Source organism: Syzygium oleosum, unplaced genomic scaffold (assembly GCF_021117445.2).
Source record: "Syzygium oleosum isolate NSW1041296 unplaced genomic scaffold, Sole_v2.1 Sole_v2.02, whole genome shotgun sequence".
NCBI lineage: Eukaryota > Viridiplantae > Streptophyta > Magnoliopsida > Myrtales > Myrtaceae > Syzygium > Syzygium oleosum.
In genome coordinates, this window is record NW_026607486.1 from 21,814,789 (window position 1) to 21,828,056 (window position 13,268).

Below are 13,268 nucleotides of genomic sequence, written 5' to 3' on the forward strand. Positions count from 1 at the left end.
GTGATATGTGGATGGCCAGATTTTGTCCTTTGTATTATGAACAAAGAAGCGCCATTTTCTAGATATATACCATGACGATCCAGTCTGACGAGAGCAAAGCCAAATGGCCTGGACAAGGAGTGGCCCTTAGCATGCTTCTAGGATGGCGAAGGGGGTAGAAATGAATTGAACTATGCATCGAACAAAAGGAGAACGATTTTGAAATATATATATATATATATATATATATATAAATTGAAATTAACTCATGAAAGCGCATTTTGACGTAACAGCAATGCTAAGCTTTGAAACTCTAAAGGTAAGCGTGTTCTGATGAAAGCACTCCCGAGATGGGTGATCTATTGGGAAGATGCTCACATGTACGCCAAATGACAAAACTGTGAGACTTGGTATGGAACGGGCTAAAGCTAATAATACCTCAGCGAGTTAATATAGGAATGTCACGACCCAGTCCGACGAGAGAAGAGAGTGGTTACTGGGGCTAGAGGATCTAGACAAGGAGCGGTTTCTAACGGGCTTCTAGAATGGTGTAGGGGGCAAGAGTGAAGCGAACTGTGCACTGAACAGAGAGATAGAGCAATTCTAAAATATATATGAATGAAAAATGGTATTAACCCACGGGGGCACATTTTAGCGTAATGGTAATATTAGCTTTGGAACTCCAAAGTTGAGCGTGCTCTAATGAAAACATTATGTACACCAAAGGACAAAGCGGTGAGGCTCAATATGGAACGGGCTAAAGCGAACAATATCTCGGTGAGTTAATTCGGGGATGTTACATATACATATCTTCTTCTTTTTTATCTCTTGTGACAAATTTTCCATGCGTACTTGCTAATTGTTGGAGACATTTGTGTGAGCTATCACTAATCTCGATTTAATTACAATTTACAAAAATTTGCTATGAATCTTGTTAGAGAATATTCAACATATTTATCCAATTTCATGTCTTGATTGATGCGATGATCAGAGGTTTGCAATGTAAATCTATTGTCATGTTTTGTTTCGTGTTAGCATTTTTATTGTATCAGCTAGGCATTTTCCTCCTATTCCTAATTCGATCTCTAGTGCCATTTCTCATCGAAGGCGTATAGTAAATATTAGAAATAAGAAACCACCGGGGGTTTGCCCCAATGGCCACTATTCCCACATGAGAATGAAAAGGTGGGGAGTTCGAATTCTCCTCCTCCGGATAGGGGGGTTTATGAATTTATAGGGTCTCCCCGGGCGGGCCCACTAGGGGCCCACCGAGCTCCTTATAGAGGAGCTCAAGAATCCATAAATACACCTGGCCAACCAAAAAAAGAAAACCACAATAGAAAATGTTCATTTGAGCATCAGATGATAGATTGACGTAAGTTTCGGCTAAACACTTTGACTTTTCAGCATCATTTTTGAGCTAATGTATCAAATCCTCCGATTAATTAGTTTTCTAACTCCTTAGTTAGATGCTTTTGGTTTACTTAAAACACGAGCAAGTCTTTGTTCATTGGAATCGTTAGTAACGTACGCTTGGAGAATAAGTGATTGAAGAGAGAGGCCGTGCTATGATCCTAATCGCAAGGTATGTGACTTGGATCCCACGTCAATGGAATGAGATTTCAGTGTGTGGTTTATGGCTGCGTTTGGTTCAACATTGGGAAGGGGCTTTCAGCCCCGAAAGCCCCTTCTCAAAAATGCTGAACCAAACGGTTAGCATTGAGCATTGAAAATGCTCAAAACTAGCATTTTCAATGCTGAAAGCCCAATCTGATCAGGACTAACGTTGGACTTTCAGCCTTGAACCAAATGCCAAAATCATTTTTATACTTCCCAAACTACCCTCACTCAAATTTCAATATTCCGGCTTTGCCCTCTCGTTACTGTTCATCTTCTTCACCAAAGGGACTCCGGCGAGGGCAAAGGGCCGGCGACGGCGAAGGTCCGGCGAGGTCGCCCGACCTGGCGACGGCCGCCCGGGTCGAGCGATCGCCAAGCGCGGCCGCTCGGGGTCGGGCGACCGCCAGTGCGGCCGCCTGGGTCCCGCGACCTCGGGCGGCCGTCGCTGAGGTCGCGACCCAGGGCGGCCGTCGGCACTGGGGTCGCGCGACCCGGGCGGCCGTCGGCCTGGGTCGCGCGACCCGGGCGGCCGTCGGCTGGGGTCGCGCGACCCAGCGGCCGTCGGCTGGGGTCGCGCGACCTCGGGCGGCCGTCGGCACTGGGGTCGCGCGACCCCGGGCGGCCGTCGGCTGGGGTCGCGCGACCCGGGCGGCGCGTCGGCTGGGGTCGCGCGACCCCGAGGCGGCCGTCGGCTGGGGTCGCGCGACCCGGGCGGCCGTCGGCTTGGGGTCGCGCGACCCAGGCGGCCGTCGGCTGGGGTCGCGCGACCCAGGCGGCCGTCGGCTGGGTCGCGCGACCCGGGCGGCCGTCGGCTGGGGTCGCGCGACCTCGGGCCTCGTCGCCCGAGTCGGCGTCCCTCGCCGGGGTCGCTCGGCGACGGGCGACGGCCGCCGGCGCCAGATCTGGCTCGCCGGCGGCCGTAGCCCTTCGCCGGAGCCGTAGCCCTTCGCCGGAGCCGGCGAAGGGTATTTTTGCCTTTTTTTTAAAAAAACCCCCTCAAAGCCCATTTGTAAAAAAAATTAACCAAACACCACTTGGGTCAAAATAGCTTTGCAAATGAGTTTTTACCAAACGCCATTTGCATTTTTCCTAAAGGGCTTCCACCCAAAGGCATTTGCATTCCCAAAGTAGCATTCCAAATGCTGTACCAAACGCACCTATATGGTTTTGGACTCTCCCACTTCAATAGCTAGCTTTTGGGATATGGTTTCCTAACATACATATCAATTGATATCAGAGTCGTCCACCTCTCCCAATTGCAATCAAGTGGTGCGAGCGGTGACGTCGGTAATGCAGTGTTCAACTTGGAGTCTTGGACTAGCGAAAGGTTAGTACAAAGCCAACCCAACCTGATTGTCGGGATTGCGGAGCCTGGTGTATCGTTATGCATTAATAACTATATATACCAGAATAGAAGTAGTTAAAAAAGAGAGAAGTGAAATAAAGAGAGAAGAAAATCCTTTGCAGAATTTCTGGGAAAATTGTCAAATCAGTCATAAACCTATTGTACGACGACGAGTGGATATAAGCAATCTGCAGAAAGGGAAATGTCGTCGGCTCAGGTGCGCAAGCTTCCTTGCAAAACCATGCATCTTCGCTAGTCTAAAAGACATCACCAACACCTTAGCATTCGCGCAGCGTTGCTTGAGGTTTCTGTAATGTCTGGTTCTGAAGCTTCTAATGGCGTTGTTGATGACTTATCGTTTTCACCGGTAGGTTTTGGGTGGGTGCGGGAACTCCCCGACACGTTACTTCAGTCAATCCTAATCATGTCCTAAAGTCCTGATAGGGTTCTTGTCATAACCCCATCGATTAACAACGACTTGGGCAAATCGTTTTCGTAGAAAATCGGGAGATGTTGGGACTAGGAATTTTTCGCAGTTTGGCAGCAAACATGCTGTTTCCATTTGACCGCTTTACACTCCGTTTTATTCATGGTGGAGGTAAATGGGGAGAGAGAGCATCTAGTCTTTTGGGTTTAACAAAGCCAAGGAGGATGAGTCCATGGATCCTCCATGGAAGGCTTAAGAGTCGTTTGGGTCCGAAACCAGATGATGTTATCAGCTGCAACATCGTTGTCAAACACGAAAAGAGATGTCCAAAACTCTCTCCTCGAAACACAGCCTCGAGAGATTTGCTTCTAATGTCATGGACATGGAGTGTAATCAATTTGATCCTTACTAGAAGAGCTCTTGCACACAAAAATGGCGAACTCAAGATCCGAGGTGTTAAGAGGAGGAAGGTAGAAAGTTAAACCAGGAAGACTTGATAGAAATTTTTTTACTTAATGGAGTGAAAAGGAACGATAATAATTTCATCGAATGTCTGGATGTTGGGTCCTAGATTGGTAGACTAAACAAGATGGTCGAACAATTTAGAGTAGTATCATAACATCATCCTCGAATTCCTCATCACATCCGGATGTTAGCTTTGGAAAATCCAAATTACCAAATTGATAAATGTTCAAGCAAACGAAGGGAGTGGCAATTAGCGCAATAGTTCAAGAGGACTTACTAGCTAATCAGCTGTCTCAGTGCCAGCACAAATCATGATTCTCCTTCCCTTCTTTTAATTGGACGAACATGGCTCAAAATGATGATGATGCTCGGGAGGCTATCATGACCATTGACATGCATGCCCAGAAAACACGGCCAATGAGCACCAAAGTTGTCAAATTCCAGCCCCTTTAGTTGGGTCAAAGGAAGAAATAATAGCAAACCAGGACTCTGTAACATTAACATGTCTTCTTGTGCTGCTTCCTTCTGCTAATACACTGATTTTGAGTGGAAACCCCTAAAGAGAAGTTGCAAAAACAAACAGAAAGAACATCTTCTCTATTTGCAAAGACTCAGATATAGAACTTCCCTCTGTGATTATAATGACAATTGGCATTATGTCCAGTCTGTGAGCTATTGTGCTTATATGAGGAATAATGGCAGTACCATACCAGTACTAGTTTTGAGTCGATTCCTCCAGCTGGAAGTACAAATTTCAATACATGGCTCTTGAAGATTTCTACAGTGCAAATCATGAAACAATCTGTCCCAAATTCTAGTACAGTTTGAAAAGGGCCGACTCTCAACTAACAAATTTTCTAATTAAGTTGTTAATACTGACCGACTCGGCACCAGTTAATAACTGAAAGACAGCAACATTTCAACTAGAATTGAATAAATTCTGAATAATACTGCGTAGAGACACCTTTTTTTCTCCGAGCTCCGACCATCGCTGCTAAAGCATGTGGCATTATTGCATCCATGTTAAGAAATTGTCAGAAAATCAATGGTTTGACCGTGATGTTTTCACAAAGTTGAACAGAGTTGTGCCTCCATCATGGAACGTGTTGATCACTCCTTCGTTCTAAGAGAGCCCAAAAATGATCAAAGATTAGACATAAGCATTAGAACATAAAAATCTCCATCAAAGACCGTAAGTCTTTCTTTAGCCAACAACCGCTCCTATTTCAATATCGGGTTTGAAGTAGGGATGAAGGCAACAAACAGCCAAAGACTTCCAGTCGTTGCCGCGATTGTCTTCGCGCTGTTCTTCGATATGTTTTCTAAATTGATCAGGTTCACCAACAACCGGGTTTTGCAATCGTCTGCGCCAAAATTATTGTCCGGATATACGAGTCTAATTCAAGCTGTGAAATGGGCTCTAGCTTGTGTCTGTTAGCGCATTTTTTTGCAAAGCATCTAATGACAACCGTGCCTATGTTATGTCATTTGCACTTGACATGCATATATTGGTCATAAGCCAAATGGATGATTAAGTGCCTAAAATCGCTCTGTCCTGGATTCGACTCGCGTCTCAATGTCTATTGCACACAGTGTCCAAATACTCTGAATTCTTGCACTCTCGTTTGTACTATCTTCGTGAACTGTTGCTCATCTAGATTTACTTTCCTTGGCAGAATGATTAGCCTTTTTGATGCTCCGAGTCCAAGGATCAAAGTGAGAAATCACTTTCACGATAATGGCAAATGAAGATTATGGAGAGGGACATAATTATCTTGTCTAATCAAAAGTTGCTTTTTTCTGGATCCTACTGAAGATGGGCCTATAGTTGAAGATGAATCCATGCACGCACTCCCACACCGAAATTTCAGTGAAAAGAAAAGAGTTCACTATACTTGATCAGGACTTTGCAGCCTCACCGACACTATTTTTCAACGGTAGAAGAGACCAGAGAAAGCACTTCTTCGTTTGTAGGAAAGGGTCGAACGAATCAGAAGTAAAAGGGCTAACACCTGGAAAATTTGGACAAAGTTTTACCGAGGGAGTCTTGCACCTTTTAAGCAAATGTTGAAGTTGGTTCGTCTTGGTGGAAAATGACAAAATGTTAGTCAAGTGAATAAGCATTAAGCATGTTCAATTTCTTCCCCTGTAAAGAACTAAGTCCGAATCACGATAGAAGAAGAAATTTGAAATCTCATATCGACATTGAAATCAATAGTCAAGGAATCCAATCGGTCCCGCTAGTCACGCGTTCTCCTGGTTCCACTCATTGAATTGTGAACCGATGAGCTTCGATTGTGAGATGAAAGGGCTGCCATGCTCCAGGAATGGTTAGGTCCTGGAGATGTCTCAAAATTGTGGTTGAACACTATGGTGGTGAATCATATTGGATCGATTTGATATTCGGCGTACTGCAAATGAATCTACGGATCTTGAGAAAATGCGTGCGTTGCTTTGCACTGAGCCCGGTCTAGTTCGATGCAGTCACGATGGGCATAAGAACCGATGGCCTTTCCTGACCCAAGTTAGTCGAGCCAAATGGGCCATCAGGCCTATTTTACATTCATTTGCTTCTTTTCTTTTCTCTTCGTTTATTTGGTCGAACATTCACTTCCTATGGTACCCAGATATCACTCCATTTGGTATATCCATGTCATTTGCTTGTGCATATGGTCATGAACTTAGATAGAACCCAACTCTCCTATTTTTGGGTTACCACATGGTCTACCACAAACCCTAAAGCGTGGGGTTTTGAAGAGGCAGCATGCAATCGGCAAGTACACGCGATGGCCACGAGTGAACCGAATAGGCTAAAACCAAGAATTGTAATTGGATTTTATTTTGATTTTCGGTTCAGGAACTCTTCAATGAGCTTTGGTAGCGGCATCAATGGAGACTCCGGTGGTCCAATTAATTTGAAGAAGATGAGTAAGAGTAGGGCAAGACCTCCTCAGCTGAATGCCTTTGATATTGTCATGCTCTAAAGCCCATTTCAATAATACTGAGAGCATATTTGTCATATAATGAACAAGCATGGAGATAGTGGATCACCCTGTCTAAGCCCTCGCGAAGGTTGAAAGTAGGGCAGCGGTTCTCTATTGAACTTCATATTAAGAGAAACATTGGCAACACGTTGCATCACCTAGTTCATCCATTTGGAATGAAAACCCATCCTTAATATACAAGCTTTGAGGAAATCCCACTCAATTCTATCATGCATGTCCAATTTAAGTACAGCTTGAACTCCCTTTTCCTTTTTCGGATTCTGAGTTGGTGTAGAAACAATGGTAACACATTGCATCACCGGTTCAGCCATTTGAAATGAAAACCCATCCTTAACATACAAGCTTCCAAGAAATCCCACTTGATTCTATCGTATGCCTTTTGCCTATCCTATTTAAGTACAACCTAAAACATCCTATTCCTATTCCTTTTTCGTATTATGAATTGGTGTAGAACCTCCTAGACAACTAGAATATTGTCCTGGATTAATTTTCCGCTGACAAAAGCACTTTGTTCCGGTAAGATCAGATCTCCAAGTCACGGTTTCAATCTATTTGCTAGGACTGTTGATATAATCTTATATGAGAAGTGACACAAACTGATTGGACGATACTGCTCCAACCTCTCACGATTTGGGATCTTAGGAATAAGGGTAATTTGCGTTATGTTTAGTTCTGGGCTGAGCTCCCCTGTTTCGGAAAATTGCCTCACTTCCTTGAAAATTGGTTACCATCATTTGTCTATGGGGTTGATTGAACTTTATATGTCCATAATCTCTCTTGATCTAATAATTTAAATTTTCAATTGGCTTTTCTTTGATATGGTATCGGAATCGGGTCTCAGATTTTCCACGTGGCGTGTGAAAAATAGGGAAAAAAAAAAGCACACGTCCTCAGCACAGTCTCACTGGACTTATCTGCGCCCCAAGCGTGCGCCCAAGCCCATCACCAAACGGGCCCGTCGGCCCGAAGCCACGTGGGGATCGGCCCGCGCCAACTACTCCACGGCGCACGTTAGCGAAGCCCCGCTCGGGGAAAACTGAATAACGGAGAAATTGATGCAAAAGGGCGGTCGTTCCGAAGATGGCCACAGCAGCGTGAGATCGTTTGTATCATATCCCCAAACCGCTCAAAAACCGAACTCTCCAAACGCATTCTCCACTCTCGTTCCATTTCCCCCGATTCCATCTTCCTTCTCCCCGGCGATTCCTGGCGACGGCGATCGATCCGTTGCAGCTTCACCTTGCGGCCATGGAGTCCTCTGCTGCTGCTCTGCGATCCTTCCACTGTGAGTCTGCTGCGCTCGGCGTGTTTTTGTTTCGTTGTGTCCTGTGAAGCGATGCGCGACGGCGGTGTTCGCGATGCAGTTGACGATTCATCGATTCGAGCTCGTCGGTTCACGACGATCGCGGTTAGCCTGTGTCCGTTTCTGCATTTGCGAGCTCTCGGTTTTGGAGGAGGTTCGAACCGAGGTCCGGCGATGGGGAAGATAGTGCGATCTTCCGTTGAATCGATTAAATGCCGTGTAGTATTTGTGTGAGATGATCTCGCTTTCAGCTTTCTAGACCTGATTGAAGTTGTCGGTGACCTGCTTGAACTATTGTAGATGAACATGAGCAGTTCCATACACGGTCTCAATGATGTGTACTTTTGAGGTTTGATAATCGTGTCCTTGTCTTGCTTGGCGCCATCAATCCTGTGACTGCGGTCCTACATGTTTTTTCCGAGAAGCTTAAAAGACTGAATACTGACATTAGTCTTATTACGAAGAAGCAGGATAACATTTCTAGCTCAAAAGGCAGTGCAACTTTGAAGTATGATCTAGTGTGCTTTTTTCTGCATTGCGCGTTTTGGTGGCTTGATATCTGCTTAACATCATTTTGAATTGTCTGCTGTTTGTTGCATATTGTCCGGTGTCGTGTTATGATACTCCTCTTGTTGCAAAAAAGGATCCCCACGCCTAAGATAATAGTTTCGTTTCTTTGGTCAGATTCTTTTGGTGTCTTATCACATGTGAGGTCTTTGCCAGGGAAGACTGGACTGGTCAGTCTGCATCACTACAAGAAGGCCACTTCAAGCAACATAAGAGTTCAAGGGTTACCATATGGTGGGAACCTTCTCTCTCCTTCCGAAAGGACGAGAGTGGCAGAAATTTCATGTATAGAGTCATCAGACTCTGCCGTATCAACCAAGACCAACGGTGAGATTGGTTTTTTATTTGACTTACCTTTTCCTTCTTAAGAATGTTTTCTGTTCCGACTCTGACGATATTTCTATCAATTTGGCCAAGTTTTATAATTGATGATACCTCTACCTCAAAGTTAAGGTCGTTCCCTTTTCCTGCAAAATGTTTTCCTCATATTGGATTGAGAAGTTGGCGTGCTTAGCATCGGGGTGTCTATTATTGAAATAGTTCACAATTAGGAGCGGTGCTTGACAATTTTGTTCTGCTCCAGTTTCAGGCACTGATATTGGTTTCTAAGACTACTCCGCTTTAGGATAGGGAGATTGATCGGTATTAAACTGGAACCTCTAACCTGGACTGCTGTTTCTAAGGCTACGGACTGCATCATTGAATTAAATTTGCTATATATTAGAACTAAATCATAAAGCCTTTATTCAATTCTAAGTTTTCTTTTTAATGGCTTGATCAGCTCATGTCACCTCTGATTCAATCATCTTTTTTCTGCTGGGGACATCCAGCTGCTGTTAATTTTTCTGATCTGTTCATGTAAGGATAATGTACATTTCTGCATGAGGCTTTCAAGTGTCGTTGTATCTTTTCGTTTCGCAAGGCTGTCCATATCCGAACTTGAGCGTGAAATCTTACAGTTTCCTCAGAGTGCATCGGAAGTGTTCCAATATCAGTGGAGAAGAGGCCTCTTGAAGGTGCCACTTTTCCAAGTGGATTTCAGGTATGCCAATTTTCTTGTTCAATCTTGTATTATGCATGCAATGTGGGAGTAACACTCGAATCACTGGCGATGGGTCTCCTGAACGCATACACCTATGTGCGTTGACAACTTCAGATACTCCTGATATTAATCAACATGATAACTCTCTCACTAAATTGGCATGAAGGGCAAGCACTGGCTGAAGTTTCTGGATCTTTGCTGCTTTAACTATTATTCTTGTTAGAGGGAAAAAACAACAAAAGACATCGTTCTGTTTTGGCAACCAAAGTTACCACAGGGAAAAATTATGGTAAAGGATTATCTTAATGCTCAGCACTTGCTAGTGGCCTTGTTGATCTTTGGACTATGGCTTCGAGCAGGGGTCTCAGATAGGTCTCTAACTACCAGGGGGAAGGTTTTGAAGGTTTTCAAACTGGTTGAAATTTGTTATTTCCTCCCCAATACCATGCTTGAAGTTAGGAGTTTTTTACTTTGTACTTCCATGATGTACCTGTCAGGATCCAAAATTATGCATTTCTAAGTTAGTACTTCTCGAGCACATGGGCCTCTTTGGAGGCACTGGCTTTTTATCGTGAATTCAATCCCTTAGATGATCTGCTGCCCTTGAGTTAAAGAATTCTAGAGATGACCTTGTTGAGAGACATCTTAGTACTGCGTATTACATCATACTCGGTATACTTGTATAGTGGCACTTCTGTAATTATGTACGTACATATAACAGAAAAAGGGGAACACCAGAAACCCTAACTATTAGTCCAAGATCTCTTTTATTCTTTATATTTAACAGAATTCTTCCCAACCTTATGCAATTGTGAAAGCTTTGTGATTGACATACTTTTTGACTGGGTTTATCTTTCTACAAGAATCTTATCCACCTATTTAAAGCTCAACTGTAGAGATAGTCGACTTTTGGACTATTTGAAGACTGTATAGAGCTGTAATCATTTTAAAACATATCATTTGAGTATTTGTTCTTTCCTTTTTCCTCTAGCCCTCTCATCAAGAGCTTGATAAATAACTCTTATTTAATCAGGCGTTGTTACTGGAAGTTTGTGACGAGACCCAGATTGCTGAACTAAAGCTAAAGGTAATTATTTATGTGCTCTTACTTTGCAGAAGTAAGTTATATGATGCTCAAGTCTTTTAAGTATACATGCTTACTTCTTGCACTGTGCTTAATGATTTCTATGGGTTGCACTTATGAGATGATATATTCAGGGTCCATGTAGACTTACAGCAGATTTGTTAGCTGATTTAATAAGTTTTACAATTAGTATGTCCTGAGTTCGCTTTTCTATCAAAATTCATAGGTTGGGAACTTTGAGATGCATGTGAAGCGTAATGTTCGTGCGACAGAAGTCCCTGCACCAGTCATAGCATCACCTGTAACAACACCACCTATTCCAGCTGAGCCTGTTAAAAAATCGAGCTCTGGTGTTTCACCACCATCAGCACCAAAACCCTCTTCAGAGAGGGCTGCTCCATTTATGAATGTTACCTTTGGAAAATCATCAAAAATCGAAGCATTGGAAGCTTCAGGATCTAGTGGATATGTTCTAGTATCCTCTCCAACGGTGAGTTGTTGGCATTTTCTGCTCTCTATTTCTGTGGTCTGTGCATCTCATGTTAATTTTTCAGGTTGGCTCCTTCCAAAAGGGGAGAACGGTTAAGGGAAAAAAGCAAGCTCCCAGCTGTAAAGAGGTATCTCTCGCTTGCCTATGGATTTTGTTTCGGACATTCCTTCTTGTAAAAATTTCACAGTGATTAGCTTTACTGAAGTTTCTATTTTCTTGAATTGTAGACATCTATGTCTTTCCTATAGAGGTCCTCTTTTCAGTGTGTTGTAAAACTCCCCTCTCGCACACAAGCACGAGCGTGCGCACACACACTAGACACTAATGACTCGGCACATTTCAAAAGGTTGGTGTTTTTTAAGAAACTGGCATGAATCTGTTGGGAAACTGTAGGGATTGTCTAAATGCCTTAGAAAAGGTCGTTCACCTACGTAACAAAGATAACTTTATGGGCCCAGCTTTTTAAGAGACTGGGATCTGTTTGGGAAACTGTAGGGGTCATTTGAATGCCTAAAATAAAACCATTCACCTGCTTACCAAAGAAAACTCTGCAGGCCTGCAATGTGGTGAAATTCTTGCGTGGATGCAACGATAAAACTGTCTTTTATGAGAAATTATCAAGTGAATGTGATATATGTATTAAAATGAATCTGGACCATTGAAAATACTGGGTCTTTGGTCGGTTCCACTAGATCGGATGATCTGCATTCATTTTAGCACATGTAACACATTCACCTATTACTGATCTTTTACAGGCCTATCTAAGAAAACGGCGTATTAGTAAATCAATCAAGTTTTTAAGTGTCTATGCTTCTGTCTTTTGACTTCTTTTCGTCTTGGCTAGCATATTGCATTCACACATAGATTGTTGATTCTTTAGCAATTTTCTCATTGTGAAGATGTCTACACAACACCAATCAGTAAATAGCACACATAAGCTTTTGATTCTATGGAAGTTATATCCTTGTGATCATGTCTACACAGTATGGTATGATACGTAGATCTACGTACTGGCACACTAGCACTCGTCATACACATGTGAAGTACGTATGGATGCATGCATATACGTGTCTACTGATTAGCTGAATTGGGTAGGTAAGTAGGAGCAAAATATGAAAAGTCAGTTCTTGTAAACAGGGCGATTTGATCAAGGAAGGCCAAGTGATAGGGTGGTTGGATCAGTTTGGCACTGAACTTCCTGTGAAAGTAAGCACTTTCTGTAAGTACTCTAATTTGGTCATTTCCCTGCCTCATTCTGTTTTTGACAATTTCTTGTTGAGATTTGAGCAGTCAGATGTCTCGGGAGAAGTTCTAAAGCTCCTGATTGATGATGGAGGTACGAATTTGACCATTGTTTCCTGGTCTGTTTGTTCTTCAACGGCTTCCTAACTTTCCCATGCAGAGTCAGCTTTATAATAATTTCTCTCTGTCCATGTTCTGACCGCGATCCTGGCAGGATTTTTTTTGTTAATAGCTCTTCCAACATTCACCATTTATTGCATGGTTTTACAGAAGCTGTTGGTTATGGAGATCCTCTTCTTGCTGTATTGCCGTCATTTCCTGGCGTTGGCGTCCAGTGATGCACCGCCACAACAGGAATGGTTTGGTTGATGAGGTCTGTCGGTTTTTTACCCCCCTTAAAATTGGAAGATATGCAATCGGTTTAAAGCAATTCTAATTTGCCACGTAGAAAAATAGATATGGGAACTACTGATTTTGTGTTTGGTTTTCGAAGAAACTCGGGAACTAGGGATTTGACCACTACCTACTGAATTTGAAGAGAAATTCAAGATAGCTAATGCTTTACTTATTTGTGTCTGGAAATTCTCTTTCCCGCCCATGTGGTTTGGTGCCGTGCGGCAGAACCAAGTGATGTCTGTCTAGTTTCCATTTCCTTTCAAGAGTGTTGAGAGCATTTGAGGTTTGGAGATTTTTTGAAAT

At 43.2% G+C, this 13,268-nt stretch overlaps 1 protein-coding gene and 1 long non-coding RNA gene across 4 annotated transcripts; one reads left to right on the plus strand and one right to left on the minus strand.

Annotated features, from left to right (window-relative positions):
* Nucleotides 1-973: 973 nt before the first annotated feature.
* On the minus strand, nucleotides 974-5,256 carry LOC130137444 (uncharacterized). Its single transcript, XR_008815881.1, has 2 exons — nucleotides 4,114-5,256; nucleotides 974-1,288 (listed from the first exon to the last, which is right to left on the minus strand). It is a non-coding gene; the product is annotated as an uncharacterized LOC130137444 (long non-coding RNA).
* Nucleotides 5,257-7,912: 2,656 nt separating this feature from the next.
* On the plus strand, nucleotides 7,913-13,137 carry LOC115673022 (uncharacterized). 3 transcript variants are annotated; one of them, XM_030595040.2, is made up of 9 exons: nucleotides 7,913-8,126; nucleotides 8,829-9,038; nucleotides 9,680-9,753; nucleotides 10,787-10,840; nucleotides 11,064-11,327; nucleotides 11,392-11,454; nucleotides 12,465-12,533; nucleotides 12,618-12,663; nucleotides 12,840-13,137. In XM_030595040.2, exons 1-9 carry the CDS (start codon nucleotides 8,090-8,092, stop codon nucleotides 12,905-12,907), a joined length of 885 nt encoding a protein of 294 aa, XP_030450900.1. In that variant the 5' UTR covers nucleotides 7,913-8,089; the 3' UTR covers nucleotides 12,908-13,137. The 3 variants fall into 3 exon arrangements, with proteins under 3 accessions (XP_030450900.1, XP_030450898.1, XP_030450901.1); XM_030595038.2 differs by having other exon boundaries at nucleotides 7,914-8,126; nucleotides 9,671-9,753; XM_030595041.2 differs by having other exon boundaries at nucleotides 7,914-8,126; nucleotides 8,868-9,038; nucleotides 9,671-9,753.
* Nucleotides 13,138-13,268: the final 131 nt, after the last annotated feature.

What these genes read in the sequence shown, in the direction of transcription:
- LOC115673022 (XM_030595038.2), top strand. Translation starts at nt 8,090, where the DNA reads ATGGAGTCCTCTGCTGCTGCTCTGCGATCCTTCCACT. An exon ending in TGCTCTGCGATCCTTCCACT is followed by an intron (nt 8,127 to 8,828) that starts GTGAGTCTGCTG and finishes TTCTTTGGTCAG; the next exon opens with ATTCTTTTGGTGTCTTATCA. An exon ending in AAGCTCCCAGCTGTAAAGAG is followed by an intron (nt 11,455 to 12,464) that starts GTATCTCTCGCT and finishes TCTTGTAAACAG; the next exon opens with GGCGATTTGATCAAGGAAGG.